The following is a 25357-nucleotide window of genomic DNA, read 5'->3' on the forward strand; positions in this document are numbered from 1 at the left end:
CAGAATTGGGAAGAATGATGTGTTTTCAGGAGTGATAGAGGGTGCGTAGATCAGGTGTTCACTTTGAAGAATATATATATGAGAAATAGTTTTAGAAATAGAAGGTTTTGTATATGGCATTTAAGGATCAAGGAATAGAAGGTTTTGTATATGGCATTTAAGGATCAAGGGAAAGCATATGATACGGTTGATAGAAATGCTCTCTGGAAGGATAGAAACAGAAGGCTTTGTATATGGCATTTACGGATCAAGAGAAAGCATATGATAGGGTTGTTGGAGATGCTCTCTGGGAGGTGCTGTGAGCACGTGGTGTTCGAGGAAAACTATTGGCAGAGGGATTTTTGTCGACAGAGTAAGGCATGTATACAAATAAGTATAGGTAGGAGGGTGAGTGGTTCCAGGTGAGGGTAGATCTGCAAAATGGGTGTATGATTCATGATGGCTGTTTAATGTGTTTGTGGTTGGGATGGTGAGGGAGGATGAATGCAAGGGTCATGGAAAAAAGAGTAGATATGCTTTCTGCTGGGGGGGTTAGGGGGCCTAGGAGTGTCAGTTGCTCTTTGCTATGAAATGGCACTCCTGGCAGATTTAAGTAAGAGACTGCAAAAGCTGGTGTCTCAGTTTAGGGGAGGGGGCTTTTGTATACATATGACCTTACAATCATTTCATAACACCCTGACATGACAGTAGCCACATCAAACAAATAGCTTTACAGTACAAAATTAAATCATTGGCTCACCCAGAATGGAATGTCAGCATCTCCACAGAAACCTTCAGTCTCCCTCTTAACTCCAGACTGACAAGAATCCAGCTCACACCGTCCAGTCACCTTGAATAGACAGACACTTCCATTGAACAGAACAGCAACCATTCCAGGCATCACATACGACTTACATGACATTTATTACCCATTTCAACAACATCTACACAAGGGCTAAACACAAGCCAAATGCCCTCAGAACATTAACTGGCACCAGATTTTTACAAGAAAAAGTCCTCAGCATCCCCTATAGACAGTTCATGTGCTCAACATTAAACTATGCATCAGTTAACTTGGTCTTCCACCCTCTCGAAAGCAAATAAAGAAAATCTGAAACCACACAAAATAGTGTATTCAGATTGATCACTATATACCTAGCAACCAGAGACACTCACCAACTTCACAAGGAAACAAAGATTCTCCTATGACAGACCCATTTCATCTTGCTCAGCACTCAATCCTATGTAAGAGCACTAAACCCCTCTTAACCAGACTACTCTATAACTAATCACCAACATCCAGGTACAAATAAAAAGCCTACCACTGGTTCATATTTCAGTTACTTCTATTCACAGATTCCTCCACCCTCAACAAATATAACACTAACAAAACCCATATACACTGAACTTGCCTGACAATCTCAAAGCAACTACCCTACCAACTCAGTCTTAAACTCCAACCCAAGATAAACATAAGTAACATTCTTTTGTCTATTCTCTGGACATTACCCATCACTACCAACACCATCTGAACATATCTCAAGACCCTTCATGCCCATGATGTAGCTACCATAAAGAATACACTAGTTACTTAATATTAATCAGTTTCTTCAGTTGCCATGCACTCTCTCTATATAGAGGCAAACACATCAGTACAGGACTTTATAACCTATGGTCCTGACTGGTAGATGTCACCAGCTTCCTGAGTGCTAAGGACCTTCATAAAGATGGAAGGGACTCTTGAGGCAGGAAGTATGTAAATGATATATATTTTTTATCATTTTATTATACTTGATTGCCGTTTCCCATGTTAGTGAGGTAGCACTAGGAAAAAGACAAAGAACCATCCACTCTCTTGCAAACATATACACACATACATATACACACACACACACACACATATATATATATATATATTTATTATACTTTGTTGCTGACTCCCGCGTTAGCGAGGTAGCGCAAGGAATCAGATGAAAGAATGGCCCAACCCACCCATATACACATGTATATACATAAACGCCTACACACGCACTTATACATACCTATACATTTCAACATATTCATGCATATACATACACATATACATATATACTCATGTACATTTTATATATATGTATATATATATATATTATAATTATTAATATTATTAATATTATTATTATTATTATCATTATTATTATTATTATTATTATTATTATTATTTTGCTTTGTCGCTGTCTCCCACGTTTGCGAGGTAGCGCAAGGAAACAGATGAAAGAAATGGCCCAACCCACCCCCATACACATGTATATACATACACGTCCACACACGCAAATATACATACCTATACATCTCAATGTACACATATATATACACACACAGACATATACATATATACACATGTACATAATTCATACTGTCTGCCTTTATTTATTCCTATCGCCACCTCGCCACACATGGAATAACATCCCCCTCCCCCTCATGTGTGCGAGGTAGTGCTAGGAAAAGACAACAAAGGCCCCATTTGTTCACACTCAGTCTCTAGCTGTCATGTAATAATGCCCGAAACCACAGCTCCCTTTCCACATCCAGGCCCCACAGAACTTTCCATGGTTTACCCCACACGCTTCACATGCCCTGATTCAGTCCATTGACAGCACGTCGACCCTGGTATACCACATCGATCCAATTCACTCTATTCCTTGCCCGCCTTTCACCCTCCTGCATGTTCAGGCCCCGATCACTCAAAATCTTTTTCACTCCATATTTCCACCTCCAATTTGGTCTCCCACTTCTCCTCGTTCCCTCCACCTCCGACACATATATCCTCTTGGTCAATCTTTCCTCACTCATTCTCTCCATGTGCCCAAACCATTTCAAAACACCCTCTTCTGCTCTCTCAACCACGCTCTTTTTATTTCCACACACCTCTCTTACTCTTACATTACTTACTCGATCAAACCACCTCACACCACATATTGTCCTCAAACATCTCATTTCCAGCACATCCACCCTCCTGCGCACAACTCTATCCATAGCCCACGCCTCGCAACCATACAACATTGTTGGAACCACTATTCCTTCAAACATACCCATTTTTGCTTTCCGAGATAATGTTCTCGACTTCCAAACATTCTTCAAGGCTCCCAGGATTTTCGCCCCCTCCCCCACCCTATGATTCACTTCCGCTTCCATGGTTCCATCCGCTGCCAGATCCACTCCCAGATATCTAAAACACTTTACTTCCTCCAGTTTTGCTCCATTCAAACTTACCTCCCAATTGACTTGACCCTCAACCCTACTGTACCTAATAACCTTGCTCTTATTCACATTTACGCTTAACTTACTTCTTTCACACACTTTACCAAACTCAGTCACCAGCTTCTGCAGTTTCTCACATGAATCAGCCACCAGCGCTGTATCATCAGCGAACAACAACTGACACTTCCCAAGTTCTCTCATCCACAACAGACTGAATACTTGCCCCTCTTTCCAAAACTCTTGCATTCACCTCCCTAACAACCCCATCCATAAACAAATTAAACAACCATGGAGACATCACACACCCCTGCCACAAACCTACATTCACTGAGAACCAATCACTTTCCTCTCTTCCTACACGTACACACGCCTTGCATCCTCGATAAAAACTTTTCACTAGATAAAAACTTTTCACTGCTTCTAACAACTTGCCTCCCACACCATATATTCTTAGTACCTTCCACAGAGCATCTCTATCAACTCTATCATATGCCTTCTCCAGATCCATAAATGCTACATACAAATCCATTTGCTTTTCTATGTATTTCTCACAAATATTCTTCAAAGCAAACACCTGATCCACACATCCTCTACCACTACCATTATATATATATAATGTATATTATCCCTAGGGATATGGGAGAGAGAATTCTTCCCAAATATTCCCTGTGTCATAGAAGGCGACTAAAGGCAGAGGGAGCAGGGGGCTGGAAATCCTCCCCTCTTGTTCCTGATTTTCCAAAAGAAGGAACAGAGAAGGGGGCCAAGTGAGGATATTCACTCAAAGGCTCAGTCCTCTGTTCTTAACACTACTTCGCTAGTGCAGGAAATGGCAAATAGTATAAAAAAAAATTATATATATAAGAGACTTTTGGATGTTAATGTGCTGAGAGGTGCAACTGGAGGGATGTCTGATCATTATCTTGTGGAGGCGAAGGTGAAGATTTGTATGGGTTTTCAGAAAAGAAGAGAGAATGTTGGGGTGAAGAGGGTGGTGAGAGTAAGAGAGCTTGGGAAGGAGACTTGTGTGAGGAAGTACCAGGAGAGACTGAGTACAGAATGGAAAAAGGTGAGAACAAAGGAGGTAAGGGGAGTGGGGGAGGAATGGGATGTATTTAGGGAAGCAGCGATGGCTTGCACAAAAGATGCTTGTGGCATGAGAAGTGTGGAAGGTGGGTTGATTAGAAAGGGTAGTGAGTGGTGGGATGAAGAAGTAAGATTATTAGTGAAAGAGAAGATATAGGCATTTGGACGATTTTTGCAGGGAAAAAATGCAGTTGAGTGGGAGATGTATAAAAGAAAGAGGCAGGAGGTCAAGAGAAAGGTGGAAGAAGTGAAAAAGAGGGCAAATGAGAGTTGGGGTGAGAGAGTATCATTAAATTTTAGGGAGAATAAAAAGATGTTCTGGAAGGAGGTAAATAAAGTGCATAAGACAAGGGAGCAAATGGGAACTTCAGTGAAGGGGGCTAATGGGGAGGTGATAACAAGTAGTGGTGATGTGAGAAGGAGATGGAGTGAGTATTTTGAAGGTTTGCTGAATGTGTTTGATGATAGAGTGGCAGATATAGGGTGTTTTGGTTGAGGTGGTGTGCAAAGTGAGAGGGTTAGGGAAAATGATTTGGTAAACAGAGAAGAGGTAGTAAAAGCTTTGTGGAAGATGAAAGCCGGCAAGGCAGCAGGTTTGGATGGTATTGCAGTGGAATTTATTAAAAAAGGGGGTGACTGTATTGTTGACTGGTTGGTAAGGTTATTTAATGTATGTATGATTCATGGTGAGGTGCCTGAGGATTGGTGGAATGCATGCATAGTGCCATTGTACAAAGGCAAAGGGGATAAGAGTGAGTGCTCAAATTACAGAGGTATAAGTTTGTTGAGTATTCCTGGTAAATTATGTGGGAGGGTATTGATTGAGAGGGTGAAGGCATGGACAGAGCACCAGATTGGGGAAGAGCAGTGTGGTTTCAGAAGTGGTAGAGGATGTGTGGATCAGGTGTTTGCTTTGAAGAATGTATGTGAGAAATACTTAGAAAAGCAAATGGATTTGTATGTAGCATTTATGGATCTGGAGAAGGCATATGATAGAGTTGATAGAGATGCTCTGTGGAAGGTATTAAGAATATATGGTGTGGGAGGCAAGTTGTTAGAAGCAGTGAAAAGTTTTTATCGAGGATGTAAGGCATGTGTACGTGTAGGAAGAGAGGAAAGTGATTGGTTCTCAGTGAATGTAGGTTTGCGGCAGGGGTGTGTGATGTCTCCATGGTTGTTTAATTTGTTTATGGATGGGGTTGTTAGGGAGGTGAATGCAAGAGTTTTGGAAAGAGGGGCAAGTATGAAGTCTGTTGGGGATGATAGAGCTTGGGAAGTGAGTCAGTTGTTGTTCGCTGATGATACAGCGCTGGTGGCTGATTCATGTGAGAAACTGCAGAAGCTGGTGACTGAGTTTGGTAAAGTGTGTGAAAGAAGAAAGTTAAGAGTAAATGTGAATAAGAGCAAGGTTATTAGGTACAGTAGGGTTGAGGGTCAAGTCAATTGGGAGGTAAGTTTGAATGGAGAAAAACTGGAGGAAGTAAAGTGTTTTAGATATCTGGGAGTGGATCTGGCAGCGGATGGAACCATGGAAGCGGAAGTGGATCATAGGGTGGGGGAGGGGGCGAAAATTCTGGGAGCCTTGAAGAATGTGTGGAAGTCGAGAACATTATCTCGGAAAGCAAAAATGGGTATGTTTGAAGGAATAGTGGTTCCAACAATGTTGTATGGTTGCGAGGCGTGGGCTATGGATAGAGTTGTGCGCAGGAGGATGGATGTGCTGGAAATGAGATGTTTGAGGACAATGTGTGGTGTGAGGTGGTTTGATCGAGTAAGTAACGTAAGGGTAAGAGAGATGTGTGGATATAAAAAGAGCGTGGTTGAGAGAGCAGAAGAGGGTGTTTTGAAATGGTTTGGGCGCATGGAGAGAATGAGTGAGGAAAGATTGACCAAGAGGATATATGTGTTGGAGGTGGAGGGAACGAGAAGTGGGAGACCAAATTGGAGGTGGAAAGATGGAGTGAAAAAGATTTTGTGTGATCGGGGCCTGAACATGCAGGAGGGTGAAAGGAGGGCAAGGAATAGAGTGAATTGGATCGATGTGGTATACCGGGGTTGACGTGCTGTCAGTGGATTGAATCAGGGCATGTGAAGCGTCTGGGGTAAACCATGCAAAGCTGTGTAGGTATGTATATTTGCGTGTGTGGACGTATGTATATACATGTATATGGGGGTGGGTTGGGCCATTTCTTTCGTCTGTTTCCTTGTGCTACCTCGCAAACGCGGGAGACAGCGACAAAGCAAAAATATATATATATATATATATATATATATATATATATATATATATATATATATATATATATATATATTATCCCTGGGGATAGGGGAGAAAGAATACTTCCCACGTATTCCCTGCGTGTCGTAGAAGGCGACTAAAAGGGGAGGGAGCGGGGGGCTGGCAATCCTCCCCTCTCATTTTTTTTTTAATTTTCCAAAAGAGAAGGAGGCCAGGTGAGGATATTCCCTCAGAGGCCCAGTCCTCTGTTCTTAACGCTACCTCGCTATCGCGGGAAATGGCGAAAAGTATGAAAAAAAAAAAAAAAAAATATATATATATATATATATATATATATATATATATATATATATATAATATATATATATATATATATTATAAACAGCCATACACACTCATTTACATACATATACATATCAACATAGACACATATACATATGCATAAATGGGTAGTGCCAGAAAGACAGACAAAAGGGCCACATTTGTTCACACTTAGTCTCTCGCTGTTATTTGTAATGCACCAAAACTGCAGCTCCCTATCCACATCCAGGCCTTACAGACCTTTCCATGATTTACTCCAGACATTTCACATGCCCTGGTTCAGTCCATTGACAACACATCAACCCCAGTATACCACATCATTCCAGTTCACTGTATTCTTTGCACACCTGTATGTTCAGGCCCTGATCACTCAAAAATCTTTTTCACTCCATCCTTCCACCTCCAGTTTAGTCTCCTGCTTCTCCTTGTTCCCTCCACCTCTGACACATATATCCTCTTTGTCAATCTTTCCTCACTCTTGCCATATTTCCAAACCATTTCAACATACTCTCTTCTGCTTTCTCAACCACACTCCTTTTATTTCCATACATCTCTCATACCCTTTCATTACTTATTCGATCAAACCACCTCACACCACATATTGCCCTCAAACATTTCATTTCCAACACATCCACCCTATTTATAGCCCATGCCTCACAACCATACAGTATTGTTGGAACTACTATTCCTTCAGATATACCCATTTTGCTCTCTGAGGTAATGTCTCTCCTTCCACACTTTCTTCATCACTCCCAGAACCTTTGCATCATCCCCCACCCTGTGGCTCACTTTCGCATCCATGGTTCCATCTGATGCTAAGTCCATTCCCAGATATCTAAAGGATTTCACTTCCTCCAATTTTTCTCCATTCAAACTTACATCCCAATTAACTTGTCCTTCAACCCTACTGAACCCAATGACCTTGCTCTTATTTACATTTACTCTAAACTTTCTCCTTTCACGCACTTTTCCAAACTCAGTCACCAACTTCTGCAGTTTCTCTCTCAAATCAGCCACTGAAGCTATATCATTGGCAAACAACAACTGACTCACTTTCGAGGCCCTCTCATCCCCAACATACTGCATACTTGCCCCTCTCTCCAAAACTCTAGCATTTACCTCCCTAACCACCCCACCCATAAACAAATTAAACAACCATGGGGACATCACACACCCCTGCCACAGACTGACATTCGGTGGGAACCAGTCACTCTCCTCTCTTCCTACTTGTACACATGCCTTACACCCTTGGTAAAACCTTTTCACTGCTTCTAGCAACTTACCTTCCACACCATATACTCTTAAAACCTTCCACAAAACATCTCTGTCAACCCCATCATATGTCTTCTCCAGATCCATAAATGCCACATACAAATCCATCTGTTTTTCTAAGTATTTCTCACATACATTTTTCAAAGGAAACACCTGATCCACACATCCTCTACCACTCCTAAACCACACTGTTCTTTCCAATCTGATGCTCTGTACATGCCTCTACCCTCTTAATCAATACCCTCCCATATAATTTCCCAGGAATACTCAACAAACTTATGCCTCTGTAATTTGAACACTCACCTTTATCCCCTTTTCCTTTGTACAATTGCACTATACGTGCATTCTGCCAATCCTCAGGCACTTCACCATGATCCATACTTATATTGAATATCCTTACCAACCTATCAACAACACAGTCACCTCCTTTTTTAATAAATTCCACAGCAGTACCATCCAAACCCGCCAGCTTGCTGGCTTTCATCTTCTGCAAAGCTTTCACTACCTCTTCTCTGTTTACCAAACCTTTCTCCCTGACCCTCTCACTTCTTACACCACCCCAACCAAAACACCCTATATCTGCCACTCTATCATCAAACACATTCAACAAACCTTCAAAATACTCACTTCATCACTACTCGTTATTACTTGTCATGACCCCCGACTTGCAATGGTTCGACATTATGATTTTTCAACGTACGATGGTGAGATATTTAACACTTTATTGTAAAATAGACTTTTGTGTTAGATTATTTTGTTCAACTGTAGGCTAATGTAAGTGTTCTGAGAACATTTGAAGTAGGCTAGGCTAAGCTGTGATGTTCAGTAGGTTAGATGTATAGTATTAAATGTATTCTCGACATGATATTTTCAACTTATTTAGGGTTTTTTGGAACGTTACCCCATCGTAAGTTGAGGAGCATCTGTATGTTTCTTTTCATACTTGTTTGCCTTTTCCCATATTAGCAAGGTAGCACTTGGAACAGACAAAGAAAAGGCCTTATGCACTCACTAGCTGTTGTCTGTTATGGACCGAAACCATATACAACCATCCACACCCAGTCTCAGACCTTTTGTTGGATTCCCCAAGCTGCTTCATATGCCTTGATTCAGTTGATTAACAGCATGTTGCCCTTCTTATACGAAATCACTCCCCTTGACTCTATCCTGTGCACATTTTTCACCCTCCTGTATGTTCGGGCCCTAAGGAATCAGAACCTTTTTATCTTTGTCCTTCCATCTTCAGTTTGGTCTCCATCGTCTCCATGTTCCATCCACGTACATTCTCCTGCATGGGAATTTTAACCATAGTAAGCAGGTTAACCCCCAGGGGGAGTAGTGGTATTGAGCTTTGCACCACTTACCCAACAATGTGGCCGGCAATACTAGAGTCACATAGTCTTACCAGCAGAAGTGAAGTCAGAGCCTGTGAATTTCAACCCTGATGACATTATTTCTGCCTCCTTCTTGTCTCCAGCCAATTAATGATTGCATACTGCCTCCTCTCATCTCCAGCAAATCTTATGGCTTGAACAATTCCAGAACAATTATGTTCATCCTCTGAAACTGTCTTCGTTCCTCCCTGACTACCCCTAGGGTGTCAGCTTGGCTGCAAATAAATATTGTGATGGATGCAGCCTGTGGTAGTCAAACAGTTGACTTGCCTCAGAGAAAAAGTGCTTCACTCTGGTGCCTAAAATCTAGGTCATGTGACTCTGGAACTGAGAAGCCTTTGGGTACCTCCTATATCAATGGCAGTCCCCTGCATGACTCCTGACTCTACCTTTAAGGCAGGTCACGGTAGTGCCTCATGTCCCACAGTCACTTTGGGCAGACTCATATCACTGGTATCCATAGTCTTTCTCATGTGACTCCAGACTCAAGAAGCCCTCTGGGCACCTCCTCCATCAGTAACAGTCCTCCATGTGATTCCGGAAGGTCACTACAGTGTCTCATCTCTAACGGCCAATTTGGGCAGGACTCGCATGGGACTTTGCCTTAGCCTGTCTTGAATAACACCAGATACTCAGATGCATTTGCCTGTCTTGAAAAACACCAGGAGCTGCAGGACCTGTTTCCATGCATGTGGTGCTCTTGTAGCACAAGCGTAAACAGCAGTTGCCCATTTACTTAGGACTGCAGCACATGCCACACCTCTCTCCCACAGCAGCTCCATTAAGACTTAGCAGCTATGCACCTCTTTCATGGACTCTTGCCTCACTTTGTATGCTTAACCCAACACTGCCACACTCCTGCCAGTCCATAACTCATTCAAATCATCTCACCTTATTGAAATTTTCCACCACATGTACTAGCTCATCACCTCTGTAATTTCCTCAGTAAAGCATTGGAGTACTATGTATGTCTGTGTGCCCCTTTCCCAATCCATCACCAAGAACCAATCAAACACTTAATAAGAGCACCCTAAAGTGGTGACACATGAAATTAGCACTTTCATGTACTGCTAATTACCAGCCTTCCTAGACCCTTGCAGTCATCACCATGCTCCCACTCCAGTCCACTGGGATTCCACACCTACCTGTCTACCATTTTGTGTTTTTGACAGGATCAGCCTGCTAATCCAGTATCCTTCATGTGACTCAGACTCCCTCCTTTGCTGGCAAGGGCCACATGAGTGAACACCATTTACTACCTCATCACCATCATTAACACTGTGATCTCGGTTCTAACAGGATCACAGCTTTACCTCTCCTACTTAACTGCATCCCATTTGCTTCACTGGCAATAGAGTAATGGGACTCTGGTATCTCCTCTTCTCTTCTGCAGCAGTACTTTGGGACTTTGGCATGCCACCTCTCCTGTAGCTGCACCATAGACTCAGATAATGACCTCCCCTCTTACAGGACTCCTACCTCATCACTGTCCAAGTGAACGCTCTTTTATAATGTAGAGATACCAGAGCTTTGAATTATATGTGTATTGTAAAGTTACTCTCTGAATCATTTATTGTGCAGTGGTTTCAGTTTAAGTTTCATTGTTTGTTATTTTTAAGTATCACTGTTTAGTGATTTTTAAGTATCACTATATAGTAATGATGGCTTGTTTCAAAGACCCTTGGCCTTTATATCCTTTATTAAAACAATTAACTAATCACCATCAAAGCCAGTATTTACAGTATGAGGTTTAAACCACACACTGGCACTGGCTGGTTCCCATCACTGGCTAGCTAAGGCTATTCCATTGCCTGCATCTGGAAAATCCTAGAAGGCATGGTCCCCATCTTACACCCAGAAATAACTTCCTATTGGCATGACAGGTATGGAAGACTAGTAGTACCTCTGAAATCCAAAGGTGCAGTAGGTACAAGGAGAGAGAAAACATTTTACATCCAGGCTACGAGATTCTTTAACATCTTTCTTGCAATCATCAGAAATACCATGGGATGCACGATGAACTTTAATAGTACCCTGGACAAGTATTTACAAAGTGTGTCTGCCTTACTAGGCTGTGGAGGTGTGGAGGCATCCTGGGCCTGTGGGCCACAGCTTTCAAGAGCTTGGTCATCCAACAACCCAACCCAGCAGCCTGGTCCCAGCCCTGGCTCTGAGAGTAGAAGACCCCTGAAGACTTCACCAGGTACTTACTAGGTATTTACGAGGTATTGATCAGGTATTCACCAGGCAACTTCGACACTCTCACAAGACAGATGCTGATTCAATGTTTAGTCAGATAAGAATGCACTGCTAATCATGGAAGGTTCCATAGCACTCACTTGTGGTATCATATTATAAGTACATATGTATAGGGGCCACTAACACAAGTGTTCATTAAAAAAAAAAATAATCGCCAGCTGCCTGGATAATGAAGTCACTTTCGTTACACTGCTCCTGTCAAGTTACGATATATGACCTCATCAGAACTCTTAATCTCCAAGGGGAACAGTGTTAATGGCTTAGTGACCCACATTTTACCCCTCCCCATATGGTTGACTTCACCAGGGTCACACAGTCTCATCAGTAGAAATAAGGCCAGACCTTGCAACTTTCAACCTTAACAACGGTAATTTCACCTTCTCGTATCCAGCCAATCATCAGTTATATACTGCCTCCTCTCCTTTCTCCAGCCAATCTGCAGGCTTGCACATTTCTCAAGGTGCCATCACCATCTACGGGGACTGCCTTCATTCCCCTATGACCACCCTAAGGGTGACCTAGATTGGCCATAAATGAATATCATGATGGCCTGAGGCATGTTCAACAATCAACTTGACTCAGACAACAGGTGTACCATTCTGATACCTGAAGTTTTGGCCGAATGACTACTGACTCAAGGAGGCCTTGGGGCATCTTTCTTATCAGTGGCAGTCCCTCATGTGTACTTCTGACTTTGCACCTTTCTGGCAGTTTTCTGTTGTGTCATCTCCCATGGGCACCTTCAGCAGGACTCATACAGGATTTCGCCTCCACCTGTTTAGAGAAGCAGCTGGGGTTACTGGGCCTACAGCCATGCCTGCAGCACCCCTGCAGTACAGGCACAAACAGCACCTGTCTACTTATTCAGGACTGCAGTGTATTCCACATCTCTCTCCTAAAGAAGCCCTAAGAAAGCTTGGCAGACATTTATCTTTTTCATAGACTTTTGCCTCACATTTTGCACCTACACCAGCACCTTTGGACTCCTACCAATCCTTTATTCACTCAACTAACCTCACCTTACTGTAATCCTGCACCATATGTACCAGGTCATCACCTTTGTACTTAACACAATAAAGCACTGTTATTAATGTACCCCTCTCTCAGTTCTTCACCAGCCAAGAAAAGAAGTTAGACATATTAGAGCATCCTAAAGACATAATCACATTGCATAAGGTATGATTTCTTTGAAGGTGTGATTTCACTTTTGTATATATATTTTCAAGTATCTTTTACATTTTTTATTTATTTTTCACATATACAAGTTTTGTATATGTTTATACGATATAAACACTAAGAGATTTTTATATATTTTTTTCATGTTAGCTGAGATGGCATGGGCTACTAAAAGGGGAGGGAGCGGAGGGCAGGAAATCCTCCCCTTTTGTTTTTTAATTTTCTGAAAGAAAGAACAAAGAAAGGGGCCAAGTGAGGATATTCCCTCTATGGCTTAGTCCTCTGTTCTTAGTACTGCCTCTCTAATGCAGGAAATGGCGAGTATATATATATTATTATACTTTGTCGCTGTCTCCTGTGTTAGCGAGGTAGGGCAAGGAAACAGACGAAAGAATGGCCCAACCCACCCACATACACATGTATATACATACAAGCCCACACACACACATATACATACCCATACATCTCAACGTTTACATATATATATATATATATATATATATATATATATATATATATATATATTTTTCTTTCTTTCTTTTAAACTATTCGCCATTTCCTGCGTTAGCGAGGTAGCATTAAGAACAGAGGACTGGGCCTTTGAGGGAATACCCTCACCTGGCCCAATTCTCTGTTCCTTCTTTTGGAAAATTAAAAAAAAAAACGAGAGGGGAGGATTTCCAGCCCCCCGCTCCCTCCCCTTTTAGTCGCCTTCTACGACACGCAGGGAATACGTGGGAAGTATTCTTAATCCCCTATCCCCAGGGATAGGGGATATATATATATATATATATATATATATATATATATATATATATATATATATATATATATATATATATATATATTTTCTTTCATACTATTCACCATTTCTCGCGTTAGCAAGGTAGTGTTAAGAACAGAGGACTGGGCCTTTGAGAAAATATCCTCATCTGGCCCCCTTCACCGTTCCTTCTGGAAAATTAAAAAAAAAACGAGAGGGGAGGATTTCCAGCCCCCCGCTCCCTTCCCTTTTAGTCGCCTTTTACAACACGCAGGGAATACGTGGGAAGTATTCTTTCTCCCCTATCCCCAGGGATATATATATATATATATATATATATATATATATATATATATATATATATATATATATATATACACACACCCAGACATATACATATATACACATGTACATAATTCATACTGTCTGCCCGTATTCATTCCCGTCACCACCACGCTACACATGAAATGACAGTCCCCTCCCCCCATATGTGCGTGAGGTAGCGCCAGGAAAAGACAACAAAGGTCACATTCGTTCACACTCAGTCTCTAGCTGTCATGTATAATGCACTGAAACCACAGCTCCCTTTCCACATCCAGGCCCCACAAAACTTTCCATGGTTTATCCCAGATGCTTCACATGCCCTGGTTCAATTCATTGACAGCACGTTGATCCCGGTATACCACATCGTTCCAATTCACTCTATTCCTTGCACACCTATTACCCTCCTGCATGTTCAGGCCCCGTTCACTCAAAATCTTTTTCACTCCATCTTTCCACCTCCAATTTGGTCTCCCACTTCTCCTCGTTCCCTCCACCTCTGACAAAGAGGATTTTTTTTTTCCCCAAAGGGAGGAACAGAGAAGGGGGCTGGGTGAGGATATTCCCTCAGAGGCCCAGTCCTCTGTTCTTAACGCTACCTTGCTGAAGCGGGAACTGACGAATAGTATGAAAGAAAGAAAGATATATATATATATATATATATATATATATATATATATATATATATATATATATATATATTTTTCTTTTTTCATACTATTCGCCATTTCCCGCATTAGCGAGGTAGTGCAAGGAAACAGCCGAAAGAATGGCCCAACTCACCCACATACACATCCACACACATACATGTACATACCTATACATTTCAACGTTATTTTTTTTTCATTATTATACTTTGTCACTGTCACTCACGTTAGTGAGGTAGTGCAAGGAAAAAGACGAAAGAATGGCCCAACCCACCCACATACACATGTATATACTTACACATCCACTCATGCACATGTACATCCCTATACATTCCAACGTATACATATATATACATACACAGACATACATATATACACACGTACATAAGTCATACTTGCTGCCTTTATTCATTCCCGTCGCCACCCTGCCACACATGAAATGACAACCCTCTCCCCCCCCTCATGCTTGCGAGGTAGCACTAGGAAAAGACAACAGAGGCCACATTCATTCACACTCAAGTCTCGCTGTCATGTATAATACACATGTATATATATATATACATAAATGCCCATACACGCACACATGCATACATGTATATATATATATACAAATTCATATGTGTCTGCCTTCATTCATTCATGGTGCTACCCCACCCCACAGGAAATAGCATCGCTACCCCCTGCTTCATTGAGGTAGCGCCAGGAAAACAGACAAAAAAAAGGCCACATTCATTCACATTCAGTCTCTAGATGTAGTGTGTAATGCATCAAAACCACAGCACTTTATCCACATCCAGGCCTTACAGACCTTTCCATGGTTTACCCCAGACATTTCACATGTCCTGGTTCAGTCTGTTGACAGCACGTCGACCCTGGTATATGACATAGTTCCACTTCACTCTATTCCTTGCATGCCTCTCACTCTCCTGTATGTTTAGGCCTCGATCTCTCAAAATCATTTTCTCTGCATCCTTCCACCTCTTAATTTGGTTTCCTGTTTCTCCTTTCTCCCTCCATCTCTGACAAATATATTGTCTTTGTCAACCTTTCCTCACTCATTTTCTCCATATGTCCAAACCATTTCAACACACCATCTGCTCTCTCAACCACACTCTTTCTATTACCACACATCTCTCTTACCCTTTCATTACTTACTTGATCAAACCACCTCACACCACTTATTGTCCTCAAACATTTCATTTCCAACACATCCATCCTCCTCCTTACAACCCTATCTATAGCCCATGCCTTGCAACCATGTAATATTGTTAGAACTGCTATTCCTTCACACTAAGAAAACATTCTCTCTTAACCTTACCTAACCTAACCTTACTTGGCAGAGTTGGCTGTGGCAATTGCCTTGGCTCGCCTGGAAAGTTACTTATCTGTGAGCTTTTTATACATATGAGTACAGATCCACCATGCATGCAAACTTAAATATTATATGTTTTTGAAAAATAACTTATGAGGCATTGAAAAAGCACAAGTTAAGAATTTTCTTTTAAAAAATCCTGCAGTGGGGGCGAGGGGTGCTGTACATAATATTTGGAGTTAGTACAGTCTGCAGCTTAGGGTTAAAGAATCTGATACCTTGGATGTAACTTAAGCACTACGTTTAGAGTATCACAGTAGCACTATTATCTGTTATAAGGGTGCCCTTCAAGAACCCCCTTTTCTGAGTTTTGGTATTAATCTGAGGAGACCACTTGCTTCACTACATCCTAGGTGGGATCTTTCAAAATTCGTAGACTTCTTACAGTCTAATAGTTTTTCTGGCAGCATAGGTCTTCAATATCTTTTCATGAAACTTCTTTTCCTTGAAACCATAGGCTATAGGAGGAAAGTTAGTAAATTTCATGCTTTTGCCAGACACAGAAATCTTCTTATCAATGATGGCAATCTCTTATGGGTTAAGATAAATGGCAACAGTAGATATTTACAAGAATGAAACTGTTAGATTTACAAATAACCCAGTTGCCATTCATTCATGGGAGACTTCATGTCACATGCCCAGTTAAATTTCTTAAGATACATTTTGGACTTCCCCAAAGATTAATTAGGGGACAGTTCACTTGTGCACCCAGGAACCTTTTAACTCATTTTGGTAAGTAATGTATCAATGAGGATTTAAAAGTCATTTTGTAGGCTCAACCTAGGATTTATGATGAAGCACATGATGTGAAAAATCTGCACCCGACCTTAGCTTTCCTTGGAGGAAGTCATGAAAGGAGACTTTGTACCTTGTCATCCAATTTCATCACATGTTACATTAATTAGATTCAGATCTACCATGTACCTGTTGGGATTCCTCCTTTAGGAGTGTCACAGTTATGTGTGTCCAGTCACCATTTTTTTTTTTTTTCAGATTTTCTTGAAACCTTCTGCTTTCATTGGGGTATACAGACTCAGAGGAGAAAGGTGAAGCATCTGAAAATTGCTATGCCTCTCTCTCTCTCTCTCTCTCTCTCTCTCTCTCTCTCTCTCTCTCTCTCTCTCTCTCTCTCTCTCTCTCTCTCTCTCTCTCTCTCTCTCTCTCTCTCTCTCTCTCTCTCTCTCTCTCTCTCTCTCTCTCTCTCTCTCTCTCTCTCTCTCTCTCTCTCTCTCTCTCTCTCTCTCTCTCTCTCTCTCTCTCTCTCTCTCTCTCTCTCTCTCTCTCTCTCTCTCTCTCTCTCTCTCTCTCTCTCTCTCTCTCTCTCTCTCTCTCTCTCTCTCTCTCTCTCTCTCTCTCTCTCTCTCTCTCTCTCTCTCTCTCTCTCTCTCTCTCTCTCTCTCTCTCTCTCTCTCTCTCTCTCTCTCTCTCTCTCTCTCTCTCTCTCTCTCTCTCTCTCTCTCTCTCTCTCTCTCTCTCTCTCTCTCTCTCTTCTCTCTCTCTCTCTCTCTCTCTCTCTCTCTCTCTCTCTCTCTCAAGCTAGGACTTCTTCACTGGAATTACTGTAGTTTTGAGGTCCTGTCCCAAATATTTTGAGTAAATATATCTTGTGCTTGTGGGACACTGCCTTGGAGAGAAATGGTCTTTCAGTTTTTAGAATCTAAAATTCTGTCCTGAGATGGTACTTAAGCTATATAAAGGCTGTATTTTCTTGTATAAAGTACCACTGTCTCATCTAGGATGGTTCTAACTCCCTCATACTGCTTTCAAAACTTAACCCACATTTTTCGTGCCATCCTGTTGGTTCTCTTTCTCTATCTTGTAGGTGTTACTTCAGTTTTTACCTTGAGGACTTGGATGTTTTCCTTCCTCTGCCATTAGCTAGGCCTTTTAGTATTTGGTAAACTTCTGTGTTGCATAAGTCAAACTCCATGGTATCCTTTTACAGTTGCTACTTTTTCCACCTCAGTTTCTTCTGTTGTTTCCCTTATTTCTGTATTCTCATACATCCGGATTACTCATTTTCATTATATAGGATATGCACTGGTTAACAACTAGTTTTTTCAACAAATTCTTACTTCTTAGTGTAAGCAAAACTAGATTTTTAAACATAGTCATACTTCTTAGAGTAAGTAGATGACATCTGTTTTACTTTAACCAAAATATAGAGAAAATGTTTTTAGCAATGTGGTAAGGTTTTCTGTGCATAAAGATTTGGAAATTTTCAGCAATGGAAAGGGAAAGGCATATGACAGAGATACTATACATAATATACGGTGTTTACTAGATAACTTCTTTTCTAGCCATGATGCCGCCCTTGGGATCAATGCAGCATGGCCCTCAGGCCCCCAAAGCAAGAGCTGGGATGGAAATGCCGGCCAACATCCAACCCAAGGCACCTAACATGCGTCTACCTATCTTGCCTTCCAATCCGACACAAATTCGACCAGGTTCATCAGTGTCAACACAGACAGCTGGCCAGCAACTTGCCCCTGGACCAATGACAGCACCCAGAGCACAGGTAAACTTATGATTTCAATTCTATAACTGAAAATTCATAGAATTTATGAAGTTGAAATATTTTTAAACTTCTCTCTGAACTTACTGTGAAGACCTTTACTAATTCCATTTTTATAATAGTATTTAGATTGGGACCCTCGTGGTATTCTCTCTGTCTCACTCTTATTTTCAAAAGAATTGAAAAGAATGGAGTGTTAGTAGAGAAAGACATCAAAGGAAAACTAGGAAAGTGGATTAGAGAGTTTTTAACCAACAAAAAATTCAGGTTTGTTGCAAATGGAGTCTCGTATGATGATGTTCCTTTGAACACACCACAAGGAACAGTAGTAGCCTTTGATTATGATAGCAAACATAGACAAGGATGTGAGGGAGAGCATAAATAGCAGTTATCTAGGTGACATGAATTAAGTAAAACAATGGGTAATGAAGAAGTCCATCACATACCTGGAAACAATATCATTTACATATGAGTAGAAAAGAACTCATTGGAATTCAATGAGGAGAGATTCAAACCGGTATCATGAAAAGAATGAAAAAACATAGAAAATGTCAAAGACAGTAATGCAGACTTAGATTTAAGGAGCACAGTGATAAGATTGTGCTTTTATAATAAATAAAAAACCCTTTTCAAAATGTTCAGTGTATTTATTGAGCAAAATAGATTTCTGCTGTATTTTCTGGTCACTAGTCAAACAGATGGAAGTGAAAATGTTTGAAAGTATAAAGAAAAGCTTCACAAGGAAGATGATGGTCAGGAATGTATGAACTTACCACAAGAGGCTGAAAGGACTTGATCTTTACAGGACATGATACTGTATGCATGACAGTAGATGGGGGACTTAAGATATAATTATTTTAAATCTGAAATCATCTTCATAAGGAAGTTTCAGAATTATCAAATCTAAGAGAAATGAGAAACATGCATGGAGTGACTACACAAACATTTAGAAGACTTGATTTATTGCAGAAGTCACTCCTTGATGAACATATATTTAATAGTTATGGAAAAAAAAGTAGTGGTAGCAGCCCTGAGAAACAGTATAATTCATCAAGCACTACATGCATGCAGCAGGTGTGATATGCTAGGCCATCATACAGGCTAAGGGCCTCTGCATTAACTGTCCCTTCACTTTAATTACATTCATTAACCTTTCAGTGTACATTTGTGTAATTTTTTCTTATTACAATGCACCAGCTACCCACTACCTGATGTACATTCTGTGGTCAAGGTTTTATTAAAGATTTTATGACAGCTGGACCAGAAGGAGCATGCAAAGATTGTTTGTTCTGTGTAACCTGGAAAAGAAGTGTAAATGAAGTGATTTAAGTGAAATTAAGACAGAACTCAGAGCTTTAACTGCAAAAAATGTAATACAAAGGAAAGAGATACAGAGTTTGAAAATGGTGCTCCATAACTGTGCCCTTAGTATCTTCCCCCAGTGCCTACTCTCTCTTTTCCCCCAGTGCCTGCTCTCTCTTTTCCCCCAGCCATCTTGGTCAACCACTTCCTCGCTCACTCCCTCCCCTCACAACATCCTCTTCATTACCCATTTAGTGCCCACTACCTGCCCCAACCCACCTTTGGTGGTACCCTCCCCCACTCTCTGTGCCCCCATGGCCCCTCCACCTCATCATATTCCCCTTACCCCTCAGCCCTCCCATTCTGCTACCTCCCCTTACCATCATCCAGTCTCTCAGTCCTGTCCCTCCTCTTTGGCACTCCCTTGCCCAAATTCCATTACCTCCAAGTTCACGTCACATCTCAACCATCTATCCAGCAGTTTCCTTCCTCCTTCTTCATGGGACCACTTTCCCCCTTCCCAGCCCCATTGGCCATACCTATGAGCGATTGATTTGCAGTACTTGGCAACTTGCAGGAAATGAGCGAAGAAGACTGTTCCGTGCTTGTAGGCAACTTACCTGTAATCTGGCTAAACACTTGGTAGGGAATTTTTGTGCAAAGAGATGGTCTACCTTGATGCTAAAATTTCCCCCAATTAAACAAGAGGTTAAATACATTAAATACCAACTAAAAAGTCATGTTTATTGGTGAATGTTGGCAGCACCAACGGTTACCATAAGAATTCAAATTCAGAAGTTGTCACAGAAGAGTACAATGAGCTAATTGGCACCCAAAAAGATAGCTTGGATAACATTGCTATAGTTGGTGCTCCCTGTGACTTAATGTAGATAACTACACCCTTAGTAAAGTGCTAGGTGTGAATGAGAGACTGAAAAGCTTGTGCATGGATGCGAGAGTTGGCTGTTTAGATCCTTGGTTTGAATTCTTAAAAGATAAGGAACTATACAACAAAAGACAGTATTCACCTTAATCATAGAGGGGCAGAACTATTTGCTGTGCAAATCAAAGATCAGATTGCCTTACAACTACAAGGGAAAAACTTCATGTTGAAACCCCGTAGAGGTCGGTGTGATGACTACATCAAACAGGCAGTTGAGGTCAAGTCTGGTTATGTTACATGAGGGAGGTCAGATCGAATCTCCTCCCCACCCCACCAGGCAGTGACGTCAGGGATGCAGGTCATGGGGGCTCATCACTACTAAGTCTAAAAATAGCTGGTCACCAATTCATGCCACCAGTCTCCTACAGAAATGACATATATTAGATGGACTTTACATGAATATAAGATACATCTGAAACATAGCTTGCATTGCATTGATTAGTAAGCAGTGAACACAATGATATCATTGGTTTAACAGAAACATTTCTGAACACAAAGAACAACAGTCTGATTAGCAAGTACAATCTACCGGACTACAAATTATATGTAAGGGACAGAGATGGTTGAGGAGGTAGAACTGCACTGTATGTAAAATCTTACCCAAACCCCATTGAAATTCAGTCTATGACATCGGCTGCTGTTGCACTCTTGTGTGTTCAGATTAGCACAGAATCTGCCAAACATTACATAAAAATCATCTATGATTACTCTAGTCATTCAGCTGATGTTGACACTGTCATGTATGAGAATTTACATCAAGCAATACAGGATAAAGATTCAGTCATTCTTGGGGATTTTAATCTTACAGGAATCTCATGTAGAAAGTGAATCGGCTAGGCCATTCAACTTTGTTGGATACAGTTTTCTCAACCAGACCATAACCAAGTCGAGGAAAACTAATATACTCGATATTGTCCTTGCATCCCTGGAGTTCTTAGTGACTAATACCCATGTTGGAGAACATCAAGGCATTTGTGATCATAACATGGATAGGCTCAACATGAATATCAAAACCAACTTCCCATAAGCATGTATTATTACCCCTAACTTTAAAAGGGTGGATTTTAATGGGCTGTTTGACTCATTAAAGAGTCCCATCTTTGTTGGTTCATGCCCATTGGAGTTATGAACAGTTTTGAGTGTCAGTTTATGTACCATTGAGTTACATTCATTCCCATGTTTGACAGAAACAATAAAACCAATAACAGGCTTGAATGGTGCTCCCAGGCTGTTGCAAGAGCTATGCAGTGCAGAAAGATACTGTATAAGCTTAAGAAATCAGATAATAACCCAAATATTGCAACACAATATAATTAATCAGAAGGCAAGTGAAAGTCCTCATCAAAGAAGCTGAGAGAAAATGCAAATTGAATATTGCAAGAGATAGTAATAGATATCCTAAAAGATTTTATTGATATATCCATAATAAGAAACATATAAGGAGTGGAATGAGAACCATAATAAATGAGGACAGGGAACCCATTGTGGATGATATAAGCATAACAACAACTGTGAACAAGTTCTTTAGTTTTTTTATGCTAGAAAGCAAAGATATGAATTTTAAGACAGTGATAAATAGCACTCACACGATGCAGGAATTTAACATCACAGTTAGAGAAGTACTAACACAGATAAATAAGCTGAAGTCTAATAGAAGCCAAAGTTTTGATTTAATTCTATCCATGAGTAATTAGGAATGTCAAACATGAAATTGCTGGGCTGTTAACCCATATTTTCAATAAATTTCTCCAAGATAGAATAGTCCCACAGGACTGGAGATTGGCAGATTACTGGTAATTACTTTCTTTTTAGCATCACATGAATTATATGTAGACTTATGAGTCGATTATTGTAACTTATTTGGAATAACACAACCTGATCAATAAAACACAGCATGGTTTTAGAAGGTGCAGATCATTCCTTGCAAACCTCCTTCTATACCCATGACAAGATATAATATTTCTGGACTTCCAGAAAGCATTCGACAAAGTTCCTCATATTAAATCGATGCACAAATTCCAAGCCTTTTGGAGGGTAGGGAAATTTTATAGAAACCATGAAAACATTTACTTTCAGAAATCTGAAGGACAGGTAAGGCTTCTGAGAAGGTAATTTGGTAATTAGTCATGCTTACTTACACCATCTGAAACAAAGTATCCTCAGTCAAGAAAGATAGGTTTCCAGTATCGTTAAATAATAATTTGAAAATGTTTCTCCATCAGAATAAGATGCGTGGCAAGAGTGGTGCCAATCGAACATCTCCAGCCATGAGCAATGCTCCCCAGATGACTGCTACACAAGTTTCTCATAATGCTGTTGCCAATGGTAATGCTGTGGCTGCTGCTGCTGCTGTTGCTGCCAATGCTAGTACCCAAGTTATGCAACAAGCATCAGTGTCCCCTGTACCCATGTCTTCTTCACCTGCTGTTTCTGCCCCTAATAAGGTCATCTCTCAGTCTGCCCCAATGCAAGCCATTACTAGTATGGCCCAGGCTAAGTAAGTGTTTTGAGTGAACTGCAGTGGTAGCTATTTTTTTTCATGGACTGATAGTGTGCTTTAGGACACATCTTTGTGCTGACCTTTTATTGATGACTGTTGAATAACATCTCATAAAAGTCAAACTTCCCTGGGTAAATGTTTCCATCAAGCTGGAGTTTGTCAAAAACTTTATGTTTTGGATCAGAGCATTGAGTACTAATGAGGGAAAAGCAGAATTGTTAATTGAAACCAGTAGCTTGCTCCTCTCAACATGAATGCGAGTTACACTTATTAGCTCTGATGTTCGGCTTATCCACCTTAGTAGCAATACCTTACAACAGGGAAAATGCATATTTTTTATTATCTCAGATTAAGAAAGAAAAGTATATTGTATTTCAATGTTTTTTCAAATACAAGCTGATGATTAATGGATTTTTTCCTAAGCATTGGAATCGTGGGTTCTCTCACCCTGATTGACATTGATCAGCACACTGAAATGAGTTAAGCATTAACTTTATCAGAGCTAAATTGGAGTCTGCATTAAAGCCTTTCAAGTTGCAGTTTTACAGCATTTTTAGTAGATACAGGGTAGCAGGATAACAAGAGACCTGCCATCCTGCCAGCATGTAGAGTTGGAGCTGGAGACCCTAGTTCTGCAAAGGTTATTTCAAAAATGTTGCATGCATGACCTTGATCCACACATTTGAATGGGAAAGGATTGAAGGTGATAAATAAAATGTGGGTGAGGAGAGCGAAGACTCTGGGAGTGCTGAAGAGTGTGTAGAAAGAGAGAATGTTATCTGGGAGGGCAAAAATGGGTATGTTTGAAAGAATAATAATCCCAACAGTATTATGTGGATGTGAGGCATCATCGGCTATAGATGAGCCTGTGTGGAGAAGAGTGAAATGAAATGGTGGAGGACAACATGAGGTTTGGAGTGCTTTGATCAAGTAAGTGATGAAAGGGTAAGAGCATGGTTGAGAGAGCTGAACAGGCAGTGCTGAAATGGTTTGGACTTAGGTGAGCAAGGAGAGGTTGACAAAGAGGATATATGCATCAGGAGTGGAGGAAACAAGGAGAATGGCGAGACTAAATTGGAGATGGAAGGATGGAATGAGTGATAGGGGCCTGAACATGTAGGAGAGTGAAAGGTGTTCAAGGGATAGAGTGAACTGGAATGATGTTGTATGCTGGTGTCTACGTACTGCCAGTGGACTGAACCATGGCATGTGAAGTGTTTGGGGCATGTGAAGGGGCTGTAGGGCCTCGTTGTGGATAGGGAGCTGTAGTTTGATGCATTATATATGTCACCGTGAGAATGGCTGTAAGTGGATGCTGTCTTTCTTCATCTGTTCCTGACACTACCTCGCTAATGCAGGAAATGGTGATCAAGTATGAAAAGAAAAAATTATACATATCGATGAACACAGTTAGCCATATATAAAGGTGACTTGATTACAATTCAGATGATCTTGCAGCTTTGATTTATAGCTCCCTGAGGCTCAGAAAATTCTTCAGGTTTATAATTTTGCATGTGGTATCCCTGTTACAGGTTTGGTCTGTATTCATTTCTGAAGTAAAGTCATGTAATATTGTGTGTACAAGCAATAGGTTGGGATTTTGTGCTTATGTCATTGTAGCTGTGATATTTGATTTCTGACATCCAACACCTAATCAGATAAAGAACTTTCTACATAGATTTTGTGGCATATGTTGGGTCCACATCCATTAACTCAGTTTTATGTACACTATAATCAGTACAGAAAGGAAGATGTAAAGTAGTACAAAAGAATGTAGACCAATTAGCTTAACATTGCACGTAATCAGAGTCTATGAAAATATAGTAACAAGACATTCTTAAATGTATGATTATTTCATAGATGAAAGCCAACATGATTTGTACCAGGTACAAGTGTGTAGACTGAACTGTTAGTTCACTAAAGTGACGTATATGAATCTTTGTTACAGTGAAAGAGAATGGACACGGTTTCTGTAGACACTGCTGAAGTGCTTGACAGATTATTTTTGGTTTTATTAAAGTGGCAATA

General features: G+C 40.7%; 1 protein-coding gene across 5 annotated transcripts in view; it reads left to right on the forward strand.

Annotated features, from left to right (window-relative positions):
• LOC139765852 (uncharacterized) overlaps window positions 1–25357 on the forward strand; it is a 323832-nt gene that overhangs the window by 240599 nt on the left and 57876 nt on the right. For 4 of the 5 annotated variants that reach the window (XM_071693730.1, XM_071693707.1, XM_071693717.1 and 1 more), the window contains 3 exons: window positions 11603–11734; window positions 18370–18587; window positions 23052–23326. In XM_071693730.1, coding sequence (XP_071549831.1) covers window positions 11603–11734; window positions 18370–18587; window positions 23052–23326 — 625 coding nt within the window. The remainder of the gene's footprint in view (window positions 1–11602; window positions 11735–18369; window positions 18588–23051; window positions 23327–25357) is intronic. The other variant, XM_071693722.1, reaches the window with a different exon arrangement.

Source organism: Panulirus ornatus, chromosome 4 (assembly GCF_036320965.1).
Source record: "Panulirus ornatus isolate Po-2019 chromosome 4, ASM3632096v1, whole genome shotgun sequence".
In the NCBI taxonomy this organism is placed as follows: domain Eukaryota; kingdom Metazoa; phylum Arthropoda; class Malacostraca; order Decapoda; family Palinuridae; genus Panulirus; species Panulirus ornatus.